The sequence below is a fragment of the Astatotilapia calliptera genome, chromosome 12 (genome assembly GCF_900246225.1).
Source record: "Astatotilapia calliptera chromosome 12, fAstCal1.2, whole genome shotgun sequence".
In the NCBI taxonomy this organism is placed as follows: Eukaryota; Metazoa; Chordata; class Actinopteri; order Cichliformes; family Cichlidae; genus Astatotilapia; species Astatotilapia calliptera.
Window position 1 is genome coordinate 3,511,099 of NC_039313.1, and position 22,223 is coordinate 3,533,321.

At 40.2% G+C, this 22,223-nt stretch overlaps 1 protein-coding gene across 1 annotated transcript in view; it reads left to right on the forward strand.

Moving 5' to 3' along the window:
• galnt9 (polypeptide N-acetylgalactosaminyltransferase 9) overlaps positions 1–21,644 on the forward strand; it is a 106,889-nt gene extending 85,245 nt beyond the window's left edge. Inside the window, exons 7-11 of the mRNA XM_026186141.1 lie at positions 6,447–6,632; positions 8,013–8,150; positions 11,860–11,955; positions 20,151–20,318; positions 20,439–21,644. Of these exons, the coding sequence (XP_026041926.1) occupies positions 6,447–6,632; positions 8,013–8,150; positions 11,860–11,955; positions 20,151–20,318; positions 20,439–20,585 (735 nt within the window). The 3' untranslated portion in view covers positions 20,586–21,644. The remainder of the gene's footprint in view (positions 1–6,446; positions 6,633–8,012; positions 8,151–11,859; positions 11,956–20,150; positions 20,319–20,438) is intronic.
• The last annotated feature ends 579 nt before the right edge of the window (positions 21,645–22,223 follow it).

The window sequence follows — 22,223 nt, forward strand, 5'->3', positions numbered from 1 at the left end:
CTGATGTTTTCGGCAGCCTCGTAGAGCTTTTCACGCAAATGATCCAGCTGCAATTAACTAACAGCATGTACAGAGACAATTAAATTAAATTAGCAATTACATCACCACAACATCAAAGTACTCTGTGTTAAGTGCTCTCTCTTAATGATGCAGAATGCAGTTTTATGAAGGGTCACCTCCAAATGGACTTCACAAAAATCTAGTCCTGAGAACCTGTGGGTGGGATGTCATAGATTAAAACAGTCTTATTTGGTATTTAGATTTTATTATGTTTCCACAGTTGTGAATATTTAAAGGTGTAACCTGTAACTGCAGGATGCTGCTGCCCTTTGGAGCTCTGTTTTCACCGTATACTACATGAAACCAAACATCCATGTCTGTGTGGAGGATATTACTGTATGCTGATTTATTTAAATTATTAAAAATTGCGATTCCATTAGTAAGAAGAGTAGTGCATTTTTTAAAAAAAAGATGCTTAATACAGCACAACAATAATGAAATGAGTACAGCAACACAAAATGAGACCCTGTCATGAGCAGAGGCACTCTCTGCATGGTGTTAATGCTTTCCTGTGTGAGCAGAAGTGCACAGGCATCCTTATTATGTCTTTATACTTCGGAGGAAAATATCTGCCATTTGGCCTGATTTGCTTTGTGAATGCTTTTTCTAAAGCCTTGTTTATGAGCCTACAGGCAGCAGGATGGAGTCATAAGCAGTCCTGGAATGTAACACGTACTGTTTTAGCCAGCAATCTGTTGGGCACCACCTGTTTTCCCTCCAAATCACCGGCGTTTTTCTCATGCGTTGAAAAAGGTCACATCAGCATTGATGATCCTCACAAGCGGAGCTGACTCCCTGCAGCTGCCTTAGATCAGGTTGTTCGTCGCTAAATCAAGAAAGAAATGTACCCTTGCCCCCCTCCCCATCTTCACCAGCAGCTTTGTGGTTAGTGGCTTGTGATTACCTCTTTCACATCAACACATAGTGTCTTAACTATTGAGAATAAAAGTGGCATTGGAAGCGGATGTTCTCTTTTGTAGTGAAATTGACTTTCAACAGTGGTACACATTTACATGTAGGGAGAATTGTAAAACCATCATAGAGGTTGATTCAGTCCAGCGAAGTGAGAACAGAGTGGAAGTCCCAAAATATACAAACTGCTACATAGACTGTTTGCACAACCAGCAGCCAATAGATGTGGTTATGAGGGATGCAAACGGGGACAGCAAAAGTAAGACAAGACCAAGACTTTGTGTGTATTGCTCAGAATGGGGGGGGTAGTGGCTTTTTTTTTTTTTAATTTTAAAAATTTACTTCTGGGAGTTTCAGGCTTTATCTGACAGGCCGGTGCAGAGAGCAAACAGGAGACCAGGGAGAGAGTGGGGGCAATGACACAAAGGAAATGAAAGATCCAGAGCAGACTCAAATCCAGGCCCCTAGCCTTTGGCATATTGGCTGCTTTCTAAACCAGGTGAGCTCCCAGACAGTGTGAGACGCAACCAGGCAGCCTATAGGGGAAGGGAAACGGCTTTAGCACTGCATGGACCTGAACCTAGTCTAAGCTTTGCTACAGTGTAACTACATCATCATCCAATTAATAAATCATCCAGACAGATTCCAGTCAGATTAACATTATTCAGCTTGGAATCATGAAAAAAGACATGGCCCTAATAGCTTTCCAGAATCATAAGATCCTGGGCCTAGCCCTGTAAATAACAACATTATTATTTTAGCTTCAGACTTACAAATGATATTTCCTTGTCTCATTGGCATTTGAAGTATCACCTTGTGAAAAAGCTGTTGGACCTTTATCTGTTGAAATGTTATCACCATTAAATCTCAGAAGCAGGAAACTTTATTAGCATGCAGTTAACAAGCAGATATCATCACTGACAAATGCAGTAAATAATTGATGGAGGATCAAAATGACTTTGAGAAGATTGTAGTCCAGATAGAAATGAATTATGCAGAAAACAAATAGAGGCAGCCTTTGTCCACCTGGATCAAATGAAGTTCACTGTATTAGAAACCTATGCTTGAAAGGTCACTTCAAACTATTACTCCCTTTCCGTTCACTTGTAATGCCATGATAATGTGATTTGATATGATTAAAGAAATTATAATTATAATGTTAAACACGAATGAATATAATAATTAAGGATAAATGATATTGGCAATAAAGATAAACCACGTTAGATAAAATGCATGCAGAAAACATCCAGAGCCTTTCAGGTTTCACCATAGAGGAAGCACATAAAATGTTATGCTTGAAACACGTAAAGCAGGTCCATTTGATCACGACCGCTATCTTTTTGTTGCTGCTGTTGAAATGCGTCTTTTTCAGTCCTATAAATTAGAAACACCTGCAATAATTAAAGAAAAATGTTAAACAGCATCTTTTTATATACATACTTAATAGTTTGTGGGAGTTTAGATGGCTTTTTAATTTGCAACAAATCCTGCTGTGAAATATACAGTAATATAATTAGAATGAGAGCTGCTTATAGAGATAAGATGAAAGGTCTGGCTGTTACAAGGGAAATAATGAGCGGTGGAGTGTATTACTGTTGCCATGCTAAAGCAAAGAAGAGAAACAGCTGGTACTCAGTGTATTTCATTTATTTATGTATTTATTTGTAACATGGAAATTAAAAAATAAAAAATAATTTGTCTCCTGCTTCTTATAGACAAACAAATGCATTATTTTTAACAAGAAACTCTACTTGAAGCTTAAAGATAAAAGTTTAAATTAATGCAACAAAGCTTTAGTCTGTTTAGCCAACTAGCTAGCACACAGCTTTCTGACCCTTGCAAGTGGTTGAGGAAATATTGATCAGCAGTTTGCTTTCAGCGCCAGGAAAGCTGCTAACCGCAATTTCACTTGCACACATTTTCAATTATCCACGAGTGCTTCATAAGTGGTTAAAACACTGATACTTTTACTCACATACAATCAATTTGGAGCAGGAAACCAAAGAAACACAGCATTACGCAGAGCTTACTATGTTTCCAAAGGCAACGGGCGGGATCTGCAGGGACTAAAGGCTTCCCATTAAATCGGTATTGCACTCACACCCACACAAAGTCGCCAACCGTGAAGACTGTTGCAGAAAAACAGCATTTGTCATGAGCAGCAGCAAAGCAGGTAAACCCTGCTCCAAAGTACTAATGGATTTTTTAGGCCAAGGTCATTGTGGATCATCAGGAGTGAAGAAGAGGGGTCAGTCAGTCAATAGAGGTTTTTAAGCTCAGGTCAGCTCCAGCGAACTACTTCACCACTGATACAGCTGAAGCAACTGAGAGGACAGATGCTGTGATTGCCCTTATTAACATACAATTAAGCACAACCTCACAGACTCCCTTTAGCACTACAGCAACGTGTAACATCAGGGTACCTGTAGTGTTAATGTGAACTGACATATCCATTCTTTCATAAAATGAGAATTTTCCATATATTTCCTATTCTGAAATTTACACAAGCCACTAATGAATTTAGCCCACTAAAAAGAATGCTCATACCCAAAACATATTTTTTGCCTGTGCCATTAAGCTCTGTTGTTTGAACAATTAAAGAACAACTGAGTCATGCAGTTTCCCTGGGTGACATGTTTCTTCATTACAGTGAACACTGTACAGGAGTTTATTTTGAGTCAAGCCCACGTGTTCCGCCTTGCTGCCAGAATATCAAAGGAACAATGTGGATTAAACTACTCCCAAAATGATGCACCACACACCACAGCTTGGATAACATTTTCTAAGAAAAAAGCTGTTTAGACACATCTCTTTGGTTTATTCAAACAACATTTCATTAGAATTATTGAGAATAACAAAAATGTAACTTACATTATATTGTACAGACATGCTTTTTCCCTTAATAAACAAATCCAGGGATTGGTAAAACTGCTAACTTTGGGGTTGAAAGGAACCAGTTCAGGTGCTTTGGCCGTCTGTGTAGGATGCTTCCTAGGCAAGGGGTTTGGGGCATTGTCCTCATCGTAGGAGGCCCTGGGATAGACACACCACACGCTGGAAAGCTTGTATCTCTCACAATTCTGCATCCTCCTGGATGAGCTGGAAGAGGTTGCCAGTTGAGTAAAGACTGGGCTATGCTATTTAGACTACTGGCCCTGCGGCCCAAACCCAAATAAGCGGGAATCGATGGAAGGATGGATGTTTGGAAGAATGGACAGATGAATGGATGGATGGATGGATGGATGGATGGATGGATGGATGGATGGATGGATGGATGGATTAAAATATGTGGGGACAATGTTGGGGGAGACGCTACCATCCCATAGAGCAGGGGTAGGCAACTCCAGGCATCGAGTGCCGGTGTCCTGCAGGCTTTAGATCTGTCCTTGATCCACCAGATGATTCAAATTGCTAAATTACCTCCTCAACATGTCTTGAAGTTCTCCGGAGGCCTGGTAACGAACTAATCACTTGATTCAGGTGTGTTGACCCAGGGTGAGATCTAAAGCCTGCAGCACACCGGCACTCGAGGCCTGGAGTTGCCTACCCCTGCCATAGAGGTTGGGGGTTGATAGATAGTTTATAAATGGAGACATATTTTAAGAACTTCATACAAAAAAAATCCATACTTGTCCTTTACCTAACTATCCTGTCATATCTCCCCAATACTTGGCACTACTCACTGATGATCTGGCCTACAGATATACATCCAGCTACACACCTCAAACATTTCTTGATTGCATCTGGTCACAGGTTGTTAATAATAAATCACTGGGAGCAGGAATCTCTGAATATATTTAAATTACCATACTAATATACTCAATTCATTGGTGAAAGGGCCTTTGCTTAGCACTTTAAGGTTTCCAAATGGCATCATGAAGTGCCTTCAGAGTTCAGTAGTACTCTTTTAGTCTTACAATAAGAATCATGGAAGGAAATACAGATCAAGAGTTTGAATCATATATCATTATTTTGAAAATGACCAAAAACAGACGCTGTATTTATTCACATCTTTTCACATGACATTCAATAAGCATGATGTGCAGAAAACGGGTATCATCCCAGATCTGCACTTAATTGAGAAAATAGTTTTGCAGCAGCATGTTCCTTAAACACCAAGCAGGGGGTATCGTTTTGGGGTCATAGAGAAGTTAATGAATGAGAACATCTGTTACGCTTTGTGGCAATTGTCATTAAGAGACTGTGGGTGGTGGAGGCGGTGATATTTTGTGCGGCTGGAAGGACATACCATATGCTGTGGCCTTCCAGTGATACGGCATGAGAAATTGCTCAGGCACTTTGTAACACCATGGCAGAGATTTGAAGATATGGATGTGTTTTTGCAGAGAGTTTTAAAATTCAAATCTTTTCTGGCACTGAAAGAAATGGGTGCATTACTCCCATGTGACTGCCTGCCACTGTAGCTTTCCATTGAGTATGTCAGTCGAGGGTCACAACATCACACAGTCTGCAATCAATCAGTTTTCTGAGCTGTGATTGATGCTTTTAAAGAAGGCATTTTTCACTGCCTGGCTTCAAGCAGTATATCCCTCTTTTTCAGTGTCATATGCACAGCACTCCGTGGCATCAGAGTTCTCCAGTTGTCATAGGTACCTCTATGAAGACTGTATCTACAATATGAGCCATAGGCTTACAAATCCATTTGTCCCTCATTTTGTTGCTCACTTCAGCAAATAATATAAATAAATATGTAATAATGTAACAACTAAATGCATCTTTGAGAACACGTGTGCTATGTTAGAAACAAGAAGAAGGACATAACATAGCTGTAAACTAATTGCAAGTATGTTTTTCCTCTTTAATAATGAAAACCTATGCAGCACTCTGTCGCTTTGAATGGTGGATAAAGATTGTGACCCTAAATGTGCAGCAGATTTCTGTGTCGATGCATGTATCTTATATTTTTCAAGCAGTTCGCTGATGGAGATAAATTGCAGCAAGCTCAAGTATGACCATGATACCATGGACAAATTAATGAAGATGCCTGTTTGACCTTGTTCACTCCACTATGAGAAGTCATTAAAAAAAAATCAAATGCATTTATTTGAGTCCTCATTTGTGCTTCTGCCAAGGCTGTTTGCATGTGGCTTTTCAACATTTGACTTCATATTTTAATGAATATTTTTGCTCTGAAGTGGAATTCAGTTCTGTTCAATACTACATACAAAATATACCTTTCTCTAGTAGAATCTGAGTTTTATAAAGCCAGTGAGGAAGGATTCCTGTATTTCCAAAAAGACATCAGATTATATAGACATCTACTATGAGCAAGGGAATAAGGGATAATAGCCAGCTCTACATTCAAAACCAAGTTGTAATAACCAGCAAACCAGTATTTTTTGTATAAATTAAATTAATTATCCTTAAACCTCAATGCCTGTAGTTTGATTGGCCTCTACATTAGGCGGGAGCTGTGTAGCTGTTGATCTGAACTCTTTCTTTCTGCTGTGTAGGTGTGGCAGTGTGGTGGGAGCATGGAAGTCCTCCCGTGCGCCAGAGTGGCCCATATCGAGCGCACCAAAAAACCCTACAACAATGACATAGATTACTACGCCAAGCGCAATGCCCTGCGAGCCGCTGAGGTGTGGATGGACGAATACAAATCCCACGTCTACATGGCCTGGAACATTCCCATGAATGTAAGTTTTTCTCTGTCTTAGATTACACCCTCATTGAAATCCACGAGCTCTCTTTTGCCCCGTCTCCTCCTGTCACACTTTCTCATTCAGACATGCAACCAGGCCTCCGGAGACGCTAGTCAATAGAAATTCAAAATTCAGATTTCATCCCGTTTGACCTTCACACTGGCAGCAGAGCACAGGCAGAAAGCAGTAGATGCTCTTTCCAAACAGATGAGAGAGGTACATCAAGTGAAGGAGATTAGCCTCATTTCCAATCAGTCTAGTTTCATACGTATCAGTTTCATTTAATTGCTTTCAAGAGTCTAATAATAAACAGCTATTTTCATTAATAAAGAGTTTAATATTGAATCCTAATTGCCTCTTCAGCCATGCAGAATGAGATGATAGTCAGTGAAGGACAGCAGTGAAGGCCTCAAGAAAGCCGTCCAGCACAGCTCACTGACATCCCTAACAAAATAATTACAGGATGTGGGCTCGTCACACACTGGTGTGGCACGCTGCTGATGCCTGCATGCCGCCTGGAAATGTTGAGTCGAAATGTGGGAGCTGGGGGTGGCAGCACCTTTGACAAAGTAGTCAATCAGACCACATCCCTTCTTGAGTGTAATTACAAGCACAGTGGCATGGCATGTTATTACCTCGGCTGTCCTGTGGCGCAGAGTTATTTTGTGTACAGTAGAAAGGCCTAACTACGATTATTCCATCTACCCCCCTCCCTCTCCTCCCAGCCTCCCCCTATACACAATCACTGATTTTCGTTATTGTCTAAGGTACCTGCTGAGAGCACAATTACCTTGGTGGGGGAAGGCTTTATGATTCACCAGAGCGGCCGGCTCCAAGTCCAAACACCAAACAACATCTCACTGAAATTGAATGCATTTTTTAGTGTCGCTTTATGGTTGCTACAAAAAGTGGATATTTCCATCTAGAATTTATTATTAACAGATGTTGGAAGCACGTTCAGCAGCTGACTGTGGATTCCAACACAGATGGGGGCGAACTGACTGAAGAGTAGATGGCTGCATGTGTGTGTGCATGCGTCTGAATCAAGCCTCAGTGCCAGGTAGTGCAGCTATTAGGCATTCCCCCAATCAATCTAGGAAGCCACCTCCGTAATGCCGGCATGGCCGTGAGGGCTCATAATTAAGCAGCTGATTAGAGTTTGAATCACGTGTAATGAAAGAACAATGAAGGTCCTTCATGACAGGTGCATCTATCCAGCTCTTAACTAAAAGGTTGGTCTTTTCTTTTCAGCACCTCGACACTCTCGCATATTCCATTTCTCAAGCAGCTTTCACTCTAATAATTAAAATGCCTGCTAGGCTAAGAGGCTTTTTTCATGCGTGTTTGTCTTTGTTTTGTACCATTTGTTGACAGAACCCTGGGGTTGATTTCGGGGATGTCTCGGAGCGCTTGGCCTTAAGGAAAAGGCTGCAATGTCGGAGTTTCCGCTGGTACCTTGATCACGTCTACCCAGAGATGCGAATCTATAACAACACCATCACATATGGCGAGGTGAGGAAGACATTAAGCAAATGGTTGAAAGTAAACACTGATTTTGCCATATCATCAGGGGACAAACACCTTCCAAAGAATTCAACTTTTGCCTCGTCGGTCCAGATACAATTTTCCCAGATGTCTTGGGGATCATCGTGATGTATTTTGGCAAATGTGAGACGTGCCTGGTTTTAGTAATCAAGCCTGAGTATGTTTAGTGAAACTAAACAAAAACAGGGGTTAATCACAGATAATTCATGATTAAACAAGAGGGGCACTTACTTTTACACACGGGACCAGGTAGGTTTGGACAACTTTTCTCCCTTAATCAGTGAAATCAACATTTAAAAACAGAATTGTGCATTTTTCACTTTGAGGATCTGAAACATGTGAGGGTGCCAAATATTCACAACACTTGGAAATCAGGAAGGGGGCAAACACTTTTTCACACCACTGGAGTTTGCAGAGGATGTGAAAGCTGAGGCAGGGAGGCTGATCCTACAAATAAATCACAGAAATAAAGGAGTGAATTATTAGGATGTTTTGTGACATGTGATGATGACCTTTAATGTGATGGAGTGGTACATCTTAGAAAAAAACAAACGATTTGAGTGTAGCTAGTCTAAGGTATGATATTGCTAAGGAATTGCAACATCACCACACAGGATTTGTACCAGCTCCTCATAATGAGTTTTAATCAAATACTTTATTAGTTTTCCATTTTAATTTGATTGGGCTTGGCTATGCACTCAGCACAGTGGGGGGAAGACAACAGGATTATAACAGGTTGAAGAATTGAACACACTCCTGACTCAGACACTATTTGGAGGTTCGCTGAGACGCATTGTTTACCTCATATCAATTTCAGCAATGGACACCTGGAAAACTAGAAGGGCATTGGGAAAAAGCGCAGATCACTGCCAAAGGCTAATAGATCAAATATCATAATCATTTATTAGTCAACCATAAATAATGCAATATTCATCTATGTATGGGTTTAAATTACAAAGTAGTAACTGCAAACATCACGTCACAACAATGCTCATTAAAGCAATGCGACACACTCCCATTCTGGAACTGATGGGATTTTTCGTATGCCCTAGGGGAGGTTTCCAACTGAGGACAACTGTTGGGGGCCCCCTTAACAGCCTAGGGTGTTGTCTGGCATGCCTGTTCACAAGCTGCTGGTCTGACTGAATTATTAAAACCTTTTTTTCCCCTTTTTTTTTTTTTTACCAAATCTGGCCTGGTTTTTGCTAAATCCCACTCACAGACAGATGGACTGGCAAATAGGTGGGAACAAAAGAACAGCCTAATCAATATGCTGCATATCAGAATTCACAATTCATCAAAGCCCTATGAATTTACTCCCCCTTTTGTTCCCTCTGCTGCCTGTTTTGGCTCTGGCACCCAGATGGATTCCTCAGAGTGGCATTAACTTAAGTGGCACTATTTCAGATCTGTCGACAAGCTGGGTAACATTTACCTTGTCTAGCCACACAGCCAGCAGAGCAGAAGTGAGCCTCATCTGTCACCGAGCATCAGCACCGCGCTCGGCCATGCTGACCAGACCAGCCGAGTGGAACCCTCCCTGACAAAACTACATGATAGACATGTCGCAACCTGGAAATGAAGCCTTACTCATTCAAATCACACCAAACATGGGCCTCATGCTCAGTGCATCATCTGCAGGTCTGGAGGACAGGGGGGAGACTGAACTGGGGCTGGTCGTGTCCCGATAATATCTATCAAAGCTCAATCATCGCTTTGAGAAAATACAGCCTGCTGTGTGAACAAACCACAGTGGATCTAGTATCACAGAGGTATTGTGACATGCACAGAGGAATTAAATGGTGGCTCACATTCAAGAGACTATTATCTACCTTCTTAGATAATAAATAATAATAGGTTTTGAAAGGCTGCTCTGATACTATTATTTTCGTTTGAACCAAATGTGAAACCGGTAATTTATTAAATTATATAATATTGGGCCATTTTCATGTGGTAACATTTTGTACAAAATATTCATATTTACCCCGTTTTCTCAGCTCACAGGGATCCTCTTTGGCTGTTTTCTCATTAAAATCAATGCTAAAGAAGTCTTTTCCCTGGTTTAGTCACTTTCTGTTAGACTTTTTTTCTAGATTGACACTAAAACATGTCAAGAGTAAAATTAGTTGTGTAACAATAACCGCCCAACAGACAAATTAAAATGTGTCCCAGAAAGCTGCCATTACTAATGTCTTGTTGAGCATTTGTACTGTACTATCTGCAGTGCTCGCACCCCTTTGCCTCTCTTCTTCACTGCATAGATTGTGCCTAAAGGAGAATTAAATCCCACCTACACTAATCTGTAAATAAAATGGAAAAGAAAGGCAGGAGCCGACCGAAAAGGCTGAGAAGAGAGGCAGTAAGAAAACTGCTCAATAATACTCAGCGAGCTTGTCTCTACCAGCTTCTCCTTTCACATACACCAGTGGTTCGCAAATTGTGAGGTGCACCCCACTGGTGGGTGGAGGTGGAGTATGGAGTTAAGCTATTAATCTATTTTTTAGGGGGAAATATCTTCTCAAATATGTTTTTAAATTCCTGATTTAAAAAAATATACCTTGTGGTACTTAACACCTTATGTACTTGATACGTTTGCACTTTTGTCCTTTTGTCTTTCTCCCATCACTCCAGCCCCTTCCTGAGCTTGGTTCTTTCTTCCCATTAAAGGGGAGTTTTTCCTTCCCACTGTCGCTAAGCACTTGCTCATAGGGGTCATCTTATTTTTGGGGATTATTTTTTATTATTGTAGGGTCTTTACCTTAAAATGTAAAGCAGCTTGAGTTGACTGTTGTTGTTATTTGGTTATATACAAATACAGTTGAATTGAAATGTCATGAATAGTCCCACAAATATAGGAGCATAGGCATTTAGATCAAGTTCAGAGCTTTGACATATAACAAAATGACATATTTTAAACAAACTGCATACTTTTTCACAACTTAAACAAGTAGTTTTGTTCCTTAAAGCTAGTCAAACTGCAAGTGCAAACTCAAAAACTAGAAAAGAAAAGACTGCATTCAACCAGAAAGACCTGCAGGCAAACTTTCTCCACTAGCTGATGTGAATTAATCAGAGAGAGAGAAAAAATTTCCCTTCCAGACTTCACTCAAACTAATAATTTTTCATCTAAATACAGCCAAAATCATGGCAAACTTTAACTTATGTATATGGTAATTTTGTCAAAAGACATTTCCAAGAATTACATCTGGACTTTCCGTGCAATGGAAAAGTGTTGCAAGCTTAATTTCAGTCACTGTTTCATACTTTTCCAAATTTTCAGACAACAGACACCCAACACACAAATAAAATATGCAAATGAGAATAGTTTCATTGAGACTTCTGCTGTATTTAAATACAGAGGGCCCAGAGTGTAGGAGATGGTAAAATTATCTGGCACCATGCTAACCGTATACATATAACACGTTCCTATTGTTGAGGGTACACTGCCATTAGAATCGAATAGAATATAGAATAGAATAAACTTGTGTGGTTCTCCAGTTCCTCAGATGCTTATGTACTTTTTTGTGTTTGCTCTTGCACCTAACACTCAAATGTTCAAATGGAGAATATTTGAAACAAGCTGTTTGTTTGGTTGTTTTTAAGAATATTGGATATGTAAAATACTGGAGCTTTCAGCAGCTTCATAGAAACATCATCTTTTTTGTTTTTCTTGCAGGTGAGAAACAGCAAGGCCAGTGGCTACTGCCTGGACCAGGGTTCTGAGGACGATGATAAAGCCATCCTGTACCCCTGCCACGGCATGTCCTCCCAGGTCAGCAGATCTTTCTCTATTTCCTGTTTATTTTGACTGCTGTCTTCGATACAGATATTCAACAGTCAGTAATGCCATTAATTAAACTGTTTGTCAGTGCATTGTATTGATTCTTACTCATTTAAGTCTGTAAATTGGGCGTCTTTGCAAAAGGTAAACATACAGAAACCTACAGAAAATTCTTTAGCAGATTTTTTTTAAATCAACACATTCTGCGTTTTAACACTAAACCTAAAGATGGTGTGGTGCAATTAGTCTCCTCTTTAGGCAATGTAGCATCCAAGTCAGGTTTTACATAGTAAGTGTGAGGCACAGACATGCTATAAATAGAAATGTGTTCTTCCCATTGGTACTCGCTGATTAATATAGACCACCACACACATCCCTCTACGGGTTTTTAAGCAATGCAGGATGCATATACTACAAATATTCTCATGGTTAAATTAAATTGAGGTCTAACACAGAATACACATAGAGGGAAAACTAGCATCCTGTGAACTTAATGCTAGTTTGAAAGACCAATACTCACCACATGGTGTTCTCACTTTTTACAGATTAAGTTATGTTTGGACACTGCAAATATTTCAAGTATTCTCTCAGAACCTGTTCACTCTAAATGATGTTTCGACCTATCATTTGCTCTTGCAGCCAGAATAAATCTTCAAAAATCTTCCACCCCTACCATGTAACATGACTTGAAGGTGTCTCAGCTTCAAATTCAGCACCCACATGAACTACAGCTTCTCAATCTCTGTGACTCGACCTGAAAATATTTCATGACTTTATCTGCATAGGAGTGCTATTCCTACTGGCGTCAGTGTTAATGCAATGACCTGCTCGGTCCAAAAATATCTGGATTCAGTAGATACACCAGAAAGGCTTAGCACAGCCCTCTGTAGCAAACTGTAATCAGTATACTGTCTGAAGTTTGCCAACATCATCAGTTAACAGCATGCTTACTAATAATAACAGCCTAACAACCAATCAATGTGACTAGCTTGTTGCTGTCATAAGTGGCACTCTGTTCATCTTATTAAGCAACAATTAAACAATCATTGTCAGTTTCTGCAGTCAGGCAGTTAGCGTGCTAAACATGTTGCTATCTACAACAATGAAAGTTTAAAAGTAACAGTGGTAGAGTTATATAATCAAGATTGGCCTTAATATGTGATACTTAACCTGTGTGGGTGTGACTATATGCTATGGATAGATATATAGCATTCCACCCCTCGGTCTATCTGATGCTGTCATTATTTAAAAGCAAAGAAAAAAAGCCCTAAAACAAATAATTACAAACTCTACATACCATCTAATAGCCAGCAGTGGTGGCTCTTCTCGTTGAAAAGGAAGACAGATTGGATTGTCAGTGAGAAAATGACCGTGCTCCTTACTTTATTTATTACACCAAAAGAAAGGTTTTTCCTAATGAGGTTATCAAAATAACCTACTACTTTCAAGTCCCTCACCCCTTACATACAGCCCAGTGCTCATTGTGTGAATTATGGTCCCATTTACAGCAACATAGGCAATAAAGTAGGGTATGCTTTAGGGCATGGCTACCCTGTATTTGATAAGTTGCTACTGTATGAGCAAGTCTTTCAGTTTATCAGATTTTTTTCTTTTTGCTAATTTAATGACAAAAGCCAAAATGCTCCACGTGGTGAATTTTAGAACAGCAACATCCATCTTTTAGGGATTTGTATATATAAAAGGAATGTGCAGCAGTTAGGCTACTAAACATCTTTATGCTGAAGAGAAACCTATGAGGTAATGGATGCACTTGGACATCTTGAAATGAAAGCAGCATCACAGCTTAATACGCTTTATTGATGGCTTTGGATTTTATATCTATCTATCTATACATACATTAGTGCTGGACGACGCTGGACAGCATCAGCGCGTGTCAAGGGATTTTTGTTTTCATATAAATTGATCAGCTTCATGAAATGTGCTTTTTGTTGATCACTAGGCAATCTACATGTCTATGTGACTTTTCACCTTATAACTTTTGTGATGAACTTATTCAGCTACTAAATCACTTCCTGTTTTTAGAGAACAGATGTAGAAAAGGGGAAATAACCCGTTGCTCTGAGTGACGTTGTTATTTTTACACACACACACACACTGCATTGCCACGTTAATGCAGTTATGCCTTAAATGTTGCTCATCTCAGTTTAATTCATATGTACTGTGAGCATCACTTGCCTTTATTGTTGCTGATAAACATGCACGAACTTTGTCATGGCACTCAAGTACTCTGGTTTTGCAGCTGGGTTGGAGAATTTGCAGCAGTTCTTTTGGATACTGAGACAACTTCAGTTGCTTTGGTCTCTTCATCCCAGATAGACTCCATAATGTTGAGATCAGGGCTCTGTGGGGCCCGTGCTATCTGTTGCAGGACTGTTTCTCTTCTTGTTGCTGAACAGATCTTTCTGATTCTGCTGTATTTTGGCGGTTGTTGTTATGCTGCACAGTGAATTCAGGAATGAACTGCTGCCTCCCGACAGACTGAAACTTTTTTGCTATAATGTACACTGTACACGTATACATGATATAAGCAGTGATCCATGTGCAGCAGTCATTTAAAATGAATGAACCATAAGAAGGCAGCATGTTGCCTCCTGTCCTCTTAACCAGCTCTTGAACCCCATGCAGGTTCCAAACAGAGTGTTGAAGCTGGGGAGTATGAGATGACATGAACATGCAAACAGATGATGTGCAAGCACTAATTTTAAAATGTGAAAAGATCAGTCAACATAATCACTTATAGTGCTGACATACAGTATGTCTGCAGTTAGATTTAAACACACGAAAAGTGAAGAATTTTTCAGAATGTGATTAAATATGCTGCGATTTATTTTTCTTTAACGGTAAGAGAGGAGAACATGCAGCTCTTGGGAGTTTGGTATTAAATTAAATCCGAAACTCATTTTAAATGTGGTCAGGATTTGAAGGAAACACTGGAAAACTGGGGCACTCCCAGGAAACAATTATATGAATATGCAGGAGGATGCTGCTGGGGGAAAAAAAGAGAAAGCATCTTCTCAGCACAACCTTTACTTGAATAGATACCAGAACAAATGATGCTGTGGGTGGGAGGCCCTTGTCCTGTTTTTGTGCTTATTTTCTTCTCAGTGAAACCAAATCCAGTTCTCAAGATATGCATGCAAAAGCTACCCATGCATCATTTTTCAAACATTTCCCAACTTTCCTGCAAACTGCTCTCGTTTTTGGTGATGCAAACCACCTCACTGGCCTCTCCTGCAAAGAGCTCCATGGTGTCAGTAATGCAAAGCTCGATCAACTCTTAATCCTGCTCCCCAGGGGGAAATAAACAAATGGAAATGAATTTGATTTCTTTGCATCATTAGATTACACTGATGACTGACATTATTTTGAGCCAGCTGTATTCAGTTTTGTCATTTATAGAATTTCTTCTTTTAAGATATAAAAAAAAAACTAGAATTGATCAGAATGACTTCTCGCTGTGCTTCAGAGAAGTGAGCGTGTGCACGCTCTCCCTGAGGAAATCTAACTCATGGATAATGTCTCACATTTGTTCAGCAGTGCAAAGCAGTGAAAGGATGGTGGTGGAGGCACAGAGCCGGCCCCATTACATTACTAGCGTGTGCGCACATCTACCTTCATAAAGCAAATGATGCAATATTTTATTGTCCACTGATAAAATTTTGGGATTGCTTTCTTTGCTGTATCACGATCCTCCGGTAATCTGGCTTCTCTCACAAACACAGGCAGAGTATGAAGCTATCGGCAGGCTTGTGTGCGTAGTGATGTGCGTGTTTCATTTAATAGTGGCTCAGTATTATTTGCATGTGATTTAATAAAAAGAAACAGAGTGGACAGCTGTGTGTAATAACGATACACTTCTCTGATAAGAGGCTGCAGATTTATCAAAATATCTGTCCTGCTGTCTTCAGATGGCTACAGGAAGGTAATGAACTTAAAGAGAAGCTTTTCATGCAGTACAACAGACAGAGTTGACGTGACCTTTTTAAATTATCTATTTTAAAGGGTTTCTCAGTGTTTCACCAGCACATTTTAATAGGATTTTGGTGTATGTTAACAAAATCACACGCTCTGTTTCAAGGCTTGGCCACAAGACAAACTGTGGTATGACTTTGTGGTGCAGCAAGGAAGTTGCTCCACGGTTGCACTATCACCGTAACAAAGAAGACTTGCTATTAGCATGACCTCCAAAAAATGTTCTGCAAAACTCTGGTGATTGCAGAAACGCAATGGAGTGTGTAATGTTGCTGCATGAGCCACAGGTTAATTGGCTTGGCAGAATCATTTCCTCACGTTAATTATTTGTTATGGACTCATTTTAAATGAATTAGCATATAAAACGCTGCCAGACTAAGCTGTAAACAGGTATTAGTGGGGATTATATGGAGTTTGTCTTGTGCCGAGTCATAGTTTACACCTTTATTAAATCAGTTTAGAGCATTAAAACCTTGAAAGACCCAAGAGGTCTACAGAAAATTCTTAATAAGACCATCTGTAATAATGACCTCTGCCTAAAGGTCATTAAACTGTGTCTCCCATTGTTGAGTTTCAAAGAAATAAATAATAATACGTTTCAAATGTGCATGTGACATGTACAATGAGAGTTCCATACACATATTTGGATGCATATTTTACTAGGATGCTGATGAAATATGTATTGCAGTGATCAGCTCAGCCAGCTCCAGTAGACTTCAAGTGAACCAAGATATGGTGCTTTATTGTTTTCCTGTTTGTTCTGAGTGCCTCTTTATGACAGAAGATTGGATTAAAATCCACATGGATCTCCCCTCTCACATGAACAATCACCCATAGAGGCAGCATGTGCATTTCTAGTTTCTCCATCCATGCTCTATAAAATCACCACTCAGACAAACATGTGCTGCAAACATTTCAAGGTTAAAATTTATTGAGTAAAACACTTTAATACAAAGCAAAATGCTACAAAAGCATTACCAGGTTTAGAATTTTAGTCTTTATGGGATTCATTTTACAGGTAAGCAGCTCATCTACTAATCGGAAGGTTGGAGGTTCGATTCCTGGCTGTTCAAGTCTGAATATTCTTGGGCAAGATACTAATCCCAAACTGCTCTCTGATTCATCCATCAGCGTATGAATGTGTATGAGTTATAGATTTAATGCACTTATGTTGAAAAAGCATAGAAAAAGGAGCGCTTGTGAGAATGCTTAGAGTAGAAAAGTGTTATATAAGAACCAGTCCATTTGCAGTTTTATAACAGTACATGTGTTTTAAGGTTTTTTTTATTTTTTTTATGTGATTTTTTAAGTCCAACCATTAGAACAGCTGATCTTAAAGAAAATAATGAATAATTGAAATCACATTGGTAGAACAACTGTGGGTTATTTTCACATGAATAAAGTAAAATAAAGAAATACGTTTTTCAGAAATCTTGATTCCTGTTATTACACCGATTCTTCCAGGAAGTTACATAAATACAGTAAGTTATATAAAGTACTTAACATGTTACTACCTACTCTGACAGATCGTGCATTTTGACGATTTAGGGTAGCCAAAGCAGCTTGGCCGTCATAGTGAAGACCTCCCTAGCTTTGGGGTCTCATTTTTCAGAGAGGATCATTCCCATAAATTATGAATGTTATCTCTACTGTATCCTTGCATAATAGAGACGTATCACGACAGAGGCTTTCATGCACCGGATTACACAATGAGGGATCAAATTTTGGTTGTTAAGAGAAACTGTACCATAAATAAGCTGCACTGTGGCTTCAATGCAAAGTAACTTGAGCCTATTATAGTATATGAAATACAAAGCTTATTAGCAATTAACAACTGGAACAGTGCGAAAATCTAAATTCCAGAAACTGCAGCAGCTTCTATACGACAAATCAATCAGTATAGTGTAGCATCATAGCGAGAGAGCTTTAAATGCTTTACGGTGGCTATTTAATTAGTTTGTGGTTGATTACAATTCATTTAAAGTAACTATTAAACTGTCTGTGTTGATATTATGACTTGAATTTAGTTCTGTTCATGCCAAGGGTTGCAGGAATAGTGCCTAAATACAGACTAAATACAGAACAACTTAAAGCCTGCCTTTTATTTCAGCTGGTCTACAATCTGCAGAATCCTAAAGTCCACAGTGGACACAGGAGGGTGACGAGACACACCTGAAACTAAGTAAAACAACAACTAGAGGAAGTAAAACAAGGCATGTGACTATCAAAATAAAGCAGGAAGAAACTAAACACTGACAGAAATGAAGGCTTGACACGACTCAAACAGATGCTGGGGAAGCTTGGAGTAAACTAAAACATGAAGATTCAATAATAACAGAAACAAGAATACAAAACTATTAACTAAGAATTCTAAATATCAAAAGATTATAATCAAAACTGAAAGAAAAGAAAATACGCCAGAATGTCTGTGAAGGTTCTCAGTCATCCAGGTCATCGTAGTCAAAGGAGCTTGCAAAGAAAAGCGTCTGGACTTCTTTAAGTTGCTTGAAGACGTTTCACCTCTCATCTGAGAAGCTTCTTCAGTTCTAAGGTCAAATGGTGGAGAGTCCCAGATATAAACCTAGTGGGAGTGACCCCCCGCAGAGGGACAAAAGGACCCCCTGATGATCCTCTAGTCGCCTGAGCCAAGGTGGGAAACTGGGCGTGGGTCCCAATCAGCCAGAGTTTCGGGTGAGCTCATTGTGAAACCTGCCCCCACCTTATCATGCGAATTCCTGAGGTCAGATGGCCCAGGATGTGAGTGGGCGTTAAGGCGTCTGGGAGGGATCTCAAAACTGGATTATAGATGGCAGAGAGTTGGTGTCGTAAACCCCGCCTCTGTTCAAAGATGGTCGCTCACAGTGGACATAGGTGGATTCTTTCACTCCTCTTTCAAACCATCTGTCCTCTCTGTCCAAAATGTGAACATTGGAATGCCCAGATCTCTACATTGGAGAGACCAAACAGCCACTTCACAAGCGCATGGCACAACACAGAAGAGCCACCTCCACAGGACAAGACTCAGCAGTCCATCTGCATCTTAAGGATAAAGGACACTCTTTCGATGTTCACATTTTGGACAGAGAGGACAGATGGTTTGAAAGAGGAGTGAAAGAAGCATCTATGTCCACTGTGAGCGACCATCTTTGAACAGAGGCGGGGGTTTACGACACCAACTCTCTGCCATCTATAATCCAGTTTTGAGATCCCTCCCAGACGCCTTAACGCCCACTCACATCCTGGGCCATCTGACCTCAGGAATTTGCATGATAAGGTGGGGCCAGGTTTCACAATGAACTCACCCGAAACTCTGGCTGATTGGGACCCACGCCCAGCTTCCCACCTTGGCTCAGGCGATTAGAGGATCATCAGGGGGTCCTTTTGTCCCTCTGCGGGGGGTCACTCCCACTAGGTTTATATCTGGGACTCTCCACCATTTGACCCTAGAACTGAAGAAGCTTCTCGGATGAGAGGTGAAACGTCTTCAAGCAACTTAAAGAAGTCCAGACGCTTTTCTTTCCAAGCTCCTTTAAAATACGCCAGAGTTCAGAGTCCCAAAAATGACCTTGGCAGTTCATTCGACTTCTATTAATTTCCCATTATTATTATTTTCCAAAATTACTATTGTGTCATCGTGCCTACCCAACATGCTCTCTCTCAATTTGTACATTGATTACATAAAAGACAGGCTGTAAATTACTTACAAAGAAAGCTGAGAGGCAGTACATGTCACCTTTCAATTTAGAGAAAATTATCCTAAAGTTGCTGTATATATAATTCAGGGCACTTTGTAATTAATTGGGATGATAAAGTGGGAAAGATGCACTCGTGGAGGTATGTGGTATTATGTGCCCCAAACATTAGGCTAAGGGTTTCAAACATATGCTCCAGACAGAACCGGTGCAGATGACTCAGATAACAGTGAAGGGAAAACACAATCTGCCAATCAAGCCTTAAACCCATTTTCTCCTTTCTGCTTCTGTAATTTCTGCCTGTCTGCTTTTGTAGAGCAGAATAGGTAAAGCACATTACTGCAAATCACATTCAATCACATTCAATGAAGCACATTTCCATCTTGCGCTTTCCACCGATGCCCTCTAAAAAGTCAAGTGTTTGCTTTTTATAAAGCTGTGTTTTCCACTGCGCTCTTTAATTTAGGTAGTGTAACACATTTGATTCCCTTTGGCTTGCAGCTGGCTCGGTACTCTACGGAGGGGCTTCTCCAGCTTGGTCCCCTGGGGTCCACCACCTTCCTGCCTGATACAAAATGCCTCATTGATGATGGCAGAGGACGCACTCCCAGTCTGAAAAAATGCGATGCGGTGTCGAGGATTTCCCAGAGGCTTTGGGACTTTACACAGGTAAGAAGAAAACGTGTAAACGGATTTAAAAGTGATGATTGGACGTGTGCATGCAGTCTGTTTTTTCCTTAAAAGCACTTTAAAAATTTGCCGTTATTTTTGTCTGTGTTTTCATTGCAGAATGGGCCGATCATCAGCAGGGACAGTGGCCGATGCTTGGAGGTAGAAATGTCCAAAGACGCCAACTTTGGCCTTCGCCTTGTGGTCCAGAGATGCTCTGGTCAGAAGTGGATGATACGAAACTGGATTAAGCATCCCAGGCACTGAAACCAGAGAAAGACCTCTGAGACAGTTTGGGCAGCGTTTCAAGTCACAGTTAGATCTTAAACTGTGGACAGTTCAGAGAGATCAGAGCGCCGGTGGTGCTGGTGTGTGGTATTTCACACCACAGACTACACAGTACACTGGGTCTCCCTCAGGCCACAGAGCTTTCCTATACTGAGTTTTAAAGAAGAATATGATCAATCTGTGTGTTCCACTGAGCTGCACATTCATACCAGACCTTATGGCAGGCTGCACCGTTTGAAATGGCCCACATCTGATATTCAGCTACAGCTGTACATGTATAGAGCAAGTCATCTGAGTGCAGCCCCTGAAGGTGGTTCAACGTTCTAGTAATTATATTGTTTCTACTGTAAAAGTATCAGCTCTTTGGAGATGAGAAAGCGTGGGTGGGTGTGTGATTTCTTTTTTTTTTTTTCCCTGAGTGAATCGGAGCAAATCAGAAGATATAATTGCTGTCAGTTGCCACATGAAAGTGATTATTTTGGGCTGTGATATGGAAAATTGCTTTGGACTTAATGTGCTGCCCTGGCAAGACATGTAATAGGCTTCAAAGGGGCTGCCCATCATTAGATCGGGGGACATTTCAACTGCACTCACATAAACCACGACGGTTCTTTGTTTCTTTGGACTGTATTGCTCACTGTGGACACGAGCAATCACGTGCCTTTTTGTCTCATTTTTCTTCATCTGACCAGGGAATGTCAGTCCCAAAAGCATGTACAAAATTATTTGAAAGTTATTAATATATAAAACAATGTATAAAACAGTAATGATAGTAATATATTGTAAAGGGAAAAAACAGTGGAAAATTGATATCCGTAATCCGATAATAAATTAGGATAATAAAATCATTTTTATGACAAATCACCTCTTTGATGTTTTTTTTCCCAGCGCTTTATGAAACTGGTGTCAACTTTGGCTTCCTGTTGATACTTTTTTGTTTGTTACTACTATATATTGGAAGGCTTGAAGCAATCAACGACTGCAAAATCACGTCTTTTGTTGTGCCCGCTCTTACAACCACCTCAAGCCACCATCGGGTCTCTAGCCTTGTGAAATGCAATTGCTTCACATGACTCACAGGATAGTTGGTGTTCAGAGAGCACAGAGAGCCTTCCAGTGATTGTGCCCAGAAGGTAACCTCTTTACCATTTTTCTCCGATGTAAGCAAAAAGGTGACAGGTGACCCTGCTGGTCTCTTTTCAAATGTTTTTACTGTGTTTCTATCAGAACATGCTATAATACCTTGACTCTACCAGCACTGCTCTCGCACAGCTTCCAGTTATATGAGGTTGGCGTTTATATGGCCTCGACGCCAGTAAAGTAGCTTGTAACAAATAGATGGTGTTTTACAGGGTTCTCTGTAAAACACATATACAGGATATCTATTGATTTTGTTTGAAAAAAAAACCATCATCAACAGTTTGCTGCTAAAATCTAAAGTATACTTGAAGGAGACATGGTAGTCAAAGGATCCTGAATTGCAATCTTTTCGAGAATACCGCAAGAGCAAAGATGGGGATAGAAGTAACACTGCAACTTTTATGTTCACCGAAGCTGCTATAATACAGTCTGTCTTTGTACTCTACACAATCGGGACTTCTGCAACTAAACTTGGCA